At 26.1% G+C, this 8890-nt stretch overlaps 2 protein-coding genes across 2 annotated transcripts; both read left to right on the forward strand.

Annotated features, from left to right (window-relative positions):
- The first annotated feature begins 5740 nt into the window (after positions 1–5740).
- Positions 5741–6929, forward strand: LOC145832935 (uncharacterized). Its single transcript, XM_082940141.1, has one exon. The coding sequence runs from the start codon at positions 5757–5759 to the stop codon at positions 6747–6749; it is 993 nt and encodes a 330-aa protein (XP_082796267.1). The 5' UTR covers positions 5741–5756; the 3' UTR covers positions 6750–6929.
- A 63-nt stretch (positions 6930–6992) lies between these two features.
- Positions 6993–8117, forward strand: LOC145837120 (zinc finger SWIM domain-containing protein 7-like). Its single transcript, XM_082944892.1, has 3 exons — positions 6993–7071; positions 7136–7157; positions 7976–8117. Exons 1-3 carry the CDS (start codon positions 6996–6998, stop codon positions 8115–8117), a joined length of 240 nt encoding a protein of 79 aa, XP_082801018.1. The 5' UTR covers positions 6993–6995.
- The last annotated feature ends 773 nt before the right edge of the window (positions 8118–8890 follow it).

Here is an 8890-nt window from a genome sequence, read left to right on the forward strand (position 1 = left end):
TATATATATATATATATAAATATATATTATTTATCTTAAAGTTTTTAATATAAGTTTATTCCCTTTTTCTCTTTTGTGTGTCCTGTTTAAGTGGCTCAGGTTTTGATGCCTGAGTCCAACGTTGCACAATAAACAATATAATAATAATAAAATATTATCCAATCAAAAGCGACTGCAGCCGACGCGCCATGAGCTGCAAAGGAGCCATAGTAGGGCCGTGTGCCGCTTACGCGGTAATTGTCTCTTTTTTATTTTCCTCTTTTCTCTCAAGCGAGTATAAATTAAGAATATCGCGCGTAATTTGGGCTTTTAGTTTCTACAGCGTTGCAGCAAACTGAAGTCAGTGCAGCTTTTCGCTGCACTTAAGTTTTAATAATTTCAATCTTGTTGTCGAGTTTATTTCGATTTTAGAACACTTTTTGAGTTTGATTTGAACGTTTAGTTTTTAGTTTCTTTGATTCAAGTATTGTCGTCTTTTAAAAGAATTGATAATTCGATTTATTAGTTTATGTTGTGCAGTATTTTATCATCTTTTCGTTTCGCGATTTCATTGTAAATATAATCATTATCACAGATTCGAACTACGTTAAAATTAACATAAATGACTTATTTATTAAACCTTTAGTAAATAGTAAGTAAGTCATATTAGTCTTTTAAAACAATTATAAGTTAAGCGTTACTTTGGAGACTTCCATTATACAAGTTAAAGCACACGTTGCGTTGTAAACTAGGCCCATAATAGTGTATAAGTAGAAGCCAGCTGATAGCGACAGTCGTAAGGTCATAATCTGAAACTTAAACTAGTATATATTTTTGATTTGATGATGAAAAACAAAAAAGTAAAAAGTTTTTGGCGTATTTAAGGGTATTTTTTGAGAAAACTCATTGGAGGGGCCATTAATTTTTTAGTTTTTTCACAGAGGGCCTTATGAAAAAAAGTTTTAGAAACCCTGCTATACACATCATGTCTGTAATAAAAAAACAAAAACTACTGAATTATTCTATCGTAGTAGCATTGTTATGCATGCAAATTTATCCCTCAAATAAAATTCCCCTTTTTGAAAAAGCTTTTGGGAAAACTCTCAGATTTCATCTAATATAAAAAATGTGTGCTTCTCAATTCAACACTAGGTTCCTGTAAATACATGCTTCCATTGTATAATTTTTCAATGAAGATATATTTTTATACTTACATTGTATGTTTTAACATCTAGAATAAAAATTTACACCTGCTGAAGCTTCTGGATATAAAAAGCTTTTAATTAGGATTACTTAAACTAATAGTTCAAATTGTTGTTAAATTTAATGCAAAGTTGACAACTATGCTCAATGTCAATCTTTTTCTTCTAAATGTTAATAGATGCATTTTTTACAAAAAATTATAAAAAAAAAACCTAATTAAATTCAAATATAAGTAAAATTAAGTCAGGCACACGAGCAGTTTAAAACATTTTTCTAATATAACCTTTACTTTCCATATTTTACAAAGTTTTTAATAGCAATTACTAGAAATTTTTAAAGTTGCACAATTTTTTTTTTTTTTAAGGTAGAAAAACATCAGAATTAACTCACTCTCCCCTCTACAACAATAAACGTTTTCTGAAGGTCATGCAAGTGAGTTTGAGCTCATCACGTGTTATTCCACCTGCCCTATCTTTAAATTTATTAAGAAAAAAATTAACCATTTAATTAAGAAATAAAGCTAAATCTATAAACAAAAAAAGTAGAACTTTAAACTAACAAAAAAAAAAGCTTATCCTAACCCTTTATTGAAAAAAACCCTGGTGACACGTCATTTGGCAAACACTCACAAGGTTAAAATCTCAACACTAAAAACCACAAAGTGTGGGAAAATCCTGAAGCTCAAATCCCCAAGCAAGTGCTGCCGACGTTCTGAATAAAACAACAATAGCAACAATCCAATTATGATATCACTGCCACCAAGTGATCCCACAATTAGCTGTTGAAAATTTAAGCAGTGTAATTTAAAAACAATTGCTACAAAACAACAAACTCTAAAAGAAAATCTTATGTAATTTATTGCTAGCATTAAGTTAACACAAATCTTGATCAATATTTAAAAACTTGACAAATAATTTCTCTCTTAACAAACTTGTATTAGAAAAAGTAAAAAATCTCAACAGAAATGTTCCTTTATATATTAAAATAAGTTAAATAACATAAAATATTTAACTTAAATTTATACAGAAATCAACGAGGAAAACAAAATATATAATTAATCTAGTTTATACACAAATGCAAAAAAAATAAGACAATAAAACAATATACTCAGGCATGTGATTAAAGCACTCAAGTTCCACTTCTTGTAGCAAGTTAATAGAAAATTTTTATAACCGCATTTAAACTTATCTTTTTTTAATTTTTTTAAATTTTCTGGGGCACTAGACCAAAACCTTGAACCCAAATACCTAATGGAGTTTAGGCCAAGTCTTGTTCTAGGTCTTTCAGTTATGAAATTTAATTTTTTTGAAAATCTTGTATTATGTGAGTGAAGAGAACTAGCAAGAGTAAAACTTTTATGCTCAACATCAAATCCAGTCATACTATTCTGCAACAATTTACCAACTTGCAATTTAAACACATCATTCAATTTCGGCAGACCAGTTTTCACAAACAGTGGGTTTGTTGGACAAGTTCTTAAACAAATAACAAAACTAAAAGCAGCATATTTTTCAAACTTAACTTACTGCACAAAAACCTTTATTGTTACTGTGTCATAATATTTATCAAGTTTTTAAATCCTCCATTTCTGCAAAACTTGTTTAATAAACTTAAGCTTTACTGAGGATTATATAAGATGGAAATATCTCATATATGAAACACCTGTATAAAACTGATGTTTTTTATATAATTAAATATTTAGCTCCAATTTAACTTGCCAAGTACTATTGACCAAAACTTGAAAAAAAGTATATCTATATATATATATTTATTTGTTCAATTTTATTATAATCTCAGTCCATTTCAGGATAGCTTGATGTAACTCAGACTATTTTTGGTCACTTACTAAGAATTGGCAGCTCTTCAATTAATGGCAGCTCTAATTAATTTTTATACTGTAATAAGTTTTTTGAAATTAAAAAAGACAACTTCTTGGATGATATTGCGGAGGAAAAACATTCAAATTCTTCTATTGAAAGTCTAAATTATGCTTAGTGCCTACTAAGCTAGATAAGTCTGGAGTAAAGTGAAAACAAGAGTAATTTTAAAGAAAACAGCTCGTATTTTTTTCAGCTCCTTTAAAAACTCAAGCTTGTTTAAAGTTTTCGTGTAAATTCAAAATGTTCTTGATATATTCTAAACCTTGCTTTTAATGACTTTTTTTCTTAATTTTTTTGATATATTTTATGACCTTTTGTATAGTTTTATTTTATTTTTTTAGTTGTTCAAGCTTTATTAGCAGTTTTTATTTAATTTATGGAAACAAGAAATAAAATTATAACAGTAGTGATTTTTTCATGAAAGAGTGGGAAATAGATGAGTCACAATAAAAAAAGTCTAATATAATTAAGGGCATACGGAGGGGTCCACCTTGATTTTAAAAATTGATCTTATTCTATAGAGTTTTATCTGAGCTATCAGATATTTTTACCTGCTTAAGAAAATTCTAAGTAATTTTTGAAATATAAGCAATCAAAGTTGGTGATCTCAATAGGTTCCTAATGGAAAGCGCAAACCAAAAGCGCAAAAAAAGACTTCTTCATTAAAAATCTATCTCCTTCACATTTTCAAAGAATCTATCATTAAATTAAAACATTTTTTTTTTAATTTTAAAAAATTAAAAAAAAAACTAAAAAAAATTTAATGCAGGAACTTTTTAATTTTCAAAAATAAAACTTTTGTTAAAAAAACAACCTATTTTTTTTGTTTATTAATCTAATGTTTTTATCTTTTATTATTTTTAAAATCGTAACATTAAAATTCTTTTAAATTATAAAAGTAACATTTCTTGAAACTTTGAGGTCTCTAGCTCAAAAAGTTAAGGAGAAGATAGATTTTTAGTTATTTTTAACTTCCAAGAAAGTTGACCCTGAACAATTTGTGGTTCATACATATGTATCCGCTATCTTTTTACAAAAATTATAATATCTTAAAAGTTAAATAAGGTTTTTTGATTCTATAAAAACTGGCTTGTAACCTGTACTTAAAGCTTTTATATAAGAGCCAATGTTATTTTTAGTATAAAATTATGTTGGACCCCTCCCCTACGCCCTTGAATATTTTTTGTTTGGAGCTAATAAGAAACTGTTATCAGAAACATACTGGAAATGAAAATATAATTTAACAAAAGATACTCCATAAAGTCAACTGTAGCTTACAGAGCTAGGAGTAACAACTTTTGATGTAAAAGTGATAAAAAAAACAATAAAAGGGTTTAGAATTTTGTAATTTTAAAATCTGTTTAAAGTAGAGTTACAATATATATTCAGTAATTTTATTTATCATAAATATATCTTTTTAACTAAAAAAGTTAAGAAAACTTTTACTTTTAAAAGCTTGGAAGTTAATAAGAAAACCATGAAGAAATTAAAAAAACTAATGGCCAACTTCAAAGTTTTTTTTGAGAATTATAGATAACCTCAGGCTAACTTAGACTATATTTTTCCTCTAGAAAACTGGCAACCCTAATTGTTATAACTTTTTTATCTTTAACCTGGTAAACTTTCAAAAGTTTTAAAATAGGTACATATGCAGATTTTTAATGTATGCACAAATAAAGACTTTTGATTTAGTAGACTTTAATAAAGTTAAGGCCATAGGGGAGGAGTTAGGCTCTTTTTATTTACAAGTATATCTAATTTCAAATCTATTTTACTTAGATAGCAGTTGTTTTTTACCAGTTTTAAAGTTTAAAGAAGTTTTTTAGATATAATGGTACAAAGTTATTTAGTTCAAAAGGTTTCTAATGGAAGGACCAAATTAAAACACAAAAAAGACTATTTTATTAAATATCAGTTTTGTTCTACAGTTTTTAATAATTGCAATTGTTTATTTAATTGCAATAGTTCTCAAATTTATTCAGTCTAGTTAATGTTAATTTATGAATGATTAAATTTGGAGTTATAAAGTAGTTAGTGTTTTACTTTTGGTCATAAAATTTTTATTTATTTATTTTTTTGAATTGTCTCAATACAAACACTTCAATAATGCATGGTATAATATCTTAAATTTTAAAGTTAATTGCTCAAGAAATGAAAAGAGATATTTTGAAAACTTTAAAATGTTTAGAGAAAATAAGTAATGAAAAAGTTCTTTGTTATATGTTTGTATTTAAAACTTTTTACTTAATCAACTATTGCAAAAATTAATTAAAATTTTTATGATCTATAACTAACAACTCTTTTACAGCAAGTATAACTTGAGTTTTCAATTGAATGTCACTGCTAATTTTTGTTATTAATATCTTCCAAAAATAAAATAGTATTATGTATAGCATTGAACTTATGTTTTTTGCTGGTTTTGTGCAAACAGAAAAACATAAGTATAAGCAAACTTTCATTTTATAATAGTATTATTTGAAAAAAGTTTTCAATATCAGTTAAAATACATTTTACATTTGTTTCTATCAAAACTTATAGTTATTTTTCGAGTGTAATTACACTTAAACAAGTTTTCATGTAAAAAAAAAGTTATTATTTATAATAGATAATTAAAAATAAGTAACTAAAATTTACAAGATAACTTAACGATTTTATGAATTGCTTTTACTTGCAGGTATTAAATTTTTATTGAATATGTCTTTAAGTGCTTTAGCTGCATATGGCAGTAGTTCAAGTGAAGATGAGGCAGAAAAAAACTGCTCTAGTGTACTCAAAAGTCGTATAGTTAAAAAAGGGGACAAACTAAAAATATTAGCTCCTAAAAAAATAAAATATGAGTCTTCAGACGACGAGGATTATGGTGCACCACCTGTCAAAAAGAGCAATGTCTCTAAAGTAAGTTCCCAAAAATCAAGCACTTCTGGGTTATTTTCCAAGCTTCCTGCTCCAAATAGTAGTTTTGGAGGAATGAAATCATCATCATCAACCCTAATGATGCCTTATGTACTTACTAAGAAAAAACCTGTTAATGTAAAACCCAAACTGCAAAAACCAAAACAGATTGTTCAGATAAAAGTAGTTGACAAAGAGAGTGATGATGAAGATGAAGTTCCTTTTTTTTCTTTCCATGAAAAGTCAGAAATTGATAACTCGACTCCAAATAATATAGAATCACAAAATCAGCTGCGTACCTATAGTTCATTGATAAATGATAATGTTTCACAGTCAAAAAGTGACCAATCTTTATATTTGAATTCATACCCTCAGAACAGCTATAACGTCCCATACTCACACTATGGAAATTCTGAAGATAATCAAAATTCATCTTTATATAACCCACCTGCTCTAGTTCACGAACCAAAACCAGAAGATAACTGGCTCAACTCAAAAGAATACAAAAAGTTTCTTGGAAAGAATTCAAAGGAACAAATTGATTTTATTGATGTCAATGCAGATGATGCCTTGGAAGGAAACAAGCAAATGCTTCTAGCAAATTTAACTAAAGAAGCTAGCATGCAAAGACAGTCACACAGTAAAAAGGTAGGGGGACCAACACAAAGACAAAAGTCAAAACATCAGCTCTCATATCTTATTCACCAAGCCAAAGCCAATGAAATTCAACTTCAAGAACAGTGGGCTGCTGGTAAATCAAAGCGTGATGCTGCAAGAATGAGATATGGATTTTAATTAATTTATTTCTTTTATAGATTTTTTTTTATTTTATAATACAAAAACAGTTTTATGCATGTATCTTATTTTTAGTTAAAGCTTATTAAAAACTAAAATTTCAAAGAAATTGATAAACTATAACTATTATAAGCTGAAATTTTTTATTACTTCTTATTTAGCTAAGCTATTTAGAACAAAACGAACATTTAAATAAATTAGAACTTTTTTCTTTTATAAAAATAACATATCATTTTTAGTTAAGTAATGAATACAATCGTAGACCTTGTAGTAAGAGATCTATTAAAAGAAGTTGAACAAGAATATAAAGCTACCAGAAATAGTTGGTTTTCTATCATTAAGATAACTGTTTTATTTTTGTTTATTACCAATTACTATTTTTACAGTAAGCTCAAGACTCCTTTCTGCGTAAGTTTATTTTGTAATAAACTAGTTTTATAAATGTGATGAGTAAACTTTATTTGATTGTGTTTTCTTCAGTTTTAAACAATAAAAACTTTTCCGTGAGTGTGGTATTTTTACTATTTTTGAAATACTTTACAACAAATTTAAAAAAATAAATAGTAAGATTTTAAAATTCGATCTATCATGTTTACTTACAAGTTAGTCTAATTTTATATAAATCCCAACTACTAGAAAGCCAACAGAACTTAAGAGTAGTTTTTTAGTATTTACGATAATAAATTTATTTTGTTCTGTACAGAAGGTGTAAACTAAAAAGGAAAACTAAAAGTATTTAACTTAACATGTTTAACCTTAACCTTTTTTGAAAAAATATTCAAAGTTTTATTGCTTAATTTTAGATTACTTGAATTTTATGACAAGAAAAAAAGAAAACAAACAATAGGTATTTTTAATGTTAAACTTTTACTAAATTTCTGAGAACAATTTTATTTGTATAAAACTTAAATGGCTATCATCTTACAAAACTGGTAGTATATCTAAAAATTTAACGAAAATTAAAAATTTATAGTGAGAAACTTAAAGTTACAAGCTTAGGCTTTCAAATAAAAGCCTATTAATATTATATTTATAATAATAAAATTATGCTATCCACCTAATTGCCTTTGTTTATTAGTTTGTTTGTTAATTTTAAAGTTAAGAATTTGCTATAGAAATGTTAGTGACTTATGTTTATGATTATTAAGTCCACCACTCTTGTTATTGTTATTCGAAAACTTAGTTTTTTCTTGCTAATTACATGTAATATATTTCAACAATTTTAGATTAAACTGTGTCTTTGGTAAACCACTTTTGGCTGCCCTTGACTTAGTTGATAAAGAAGCAGTTGTCAAGTATACTTCACCTTCTGGAAAAGTTGTTTATCAAGTTTGTTTGCTTCTAATTAAAAAAATAAGGATTGTTTAAATAAAAAAATAAACTAAAGTGTTATTTACATACAATACTTAAAGATCAAGCAAAAGTTAAATATGTATTTTATATTTCAAAAGTTTTAAACAACTTTTAAAACAAGTTTAACTGGCTTCTTTAATTTTAATACCAAAAGTTAGTTAAGTTTCATATTTAATTAGGATTAGATAGGGTGTCTACTTTTTTATCAATTAATTATACTTAAAACATAACTCGAATTAGTCAAAAAAGGATTAAGTTATAGAATTATACTGGTTTAAACAAACACAATCATTATTCAACTGAATTATATGTTCTTTTATAGCAAACATTTTAAGTTATTGAAGTTAAAATATTAAAGTTATATATTTAAAAATATAAAATTCATTCTCCTTTTGAATTTTTAGGAATTTTTTAAAAGGTTTTTGTAAGTTTTAATATTAAAATGTTTTTAATTTTTATGTGATGAAATTTTTGAACTTTTTGGACATCAATTTCGAAAATATGATAATAAATGTTTTTGAAGTTATTTAAAAAAATGTTTTTTTAGATAACGCTATTAAAGTTTAGTTTGAGTTTCAATTTTATTGTCGATTTAAGCTAGAATCTTTGTAGCTGTATGAAATATAAGTAGAATATTTGCTTTTAAACACTTTGAAAACATAAAAAAGTTGTAATAAAATATATAGACAAGAATGTTATAGTTATATAAGTTATAAATATTTGCAAAGTGTTTTTATATACTAAGGAGGTTTTAATCTCAAATTAATGCTAGAACACAACTGTGTTTT

Source organism: Thalia democratica, chromosome 1, assembly GCF_965202585.1.
Source record: "Thalia democratica chromosome 1, ktThaDemo2.hap1.1, whole genome shotgun sequence".
NCBI classification, from domain to species: domain Eukaryota; kingdom Metazoa; phylum Chordata; class Thaliacea; order Salpida; family Salpidae; genus Thalia; species Thalia democratica.

What these genes read in the sequence shown, in the direction of transcription:
- LOC145832935 (XM_082940141.1), top strand. Translation starts at nt 5,757, where the DNA reads ATGTCTTTAAGTGCTTTAGCTGCATATGGCAGTAGTTCAAGTGAAGAT.
- LOC145837120 (XM_082944892.1), top strand. Translation starts at nt 6,996, where the DNA reads ATGAATACAATCGTAGACCTTGTAGTAAGAGATCTATTAAAAGAAGTT. An exon ending in ATATAAAGCTACCAGAAATA is followed by an intron (nt 7,072 to 7,135) that starts GTTGGTTTTCTA and finishes CTATTTTTACAG; the next exon opens with TAAGCTCAAGACTCCTTTCT. An exon ending in AGCTCAAGACTCCTTTCTGC is followed by an intron (nt 7,158 to 7,975) that starts GTAAGTTTATTT and finishes CAACAATTTTAG; the next exon opens with ATTAAACTGTGTCTTTGGTA.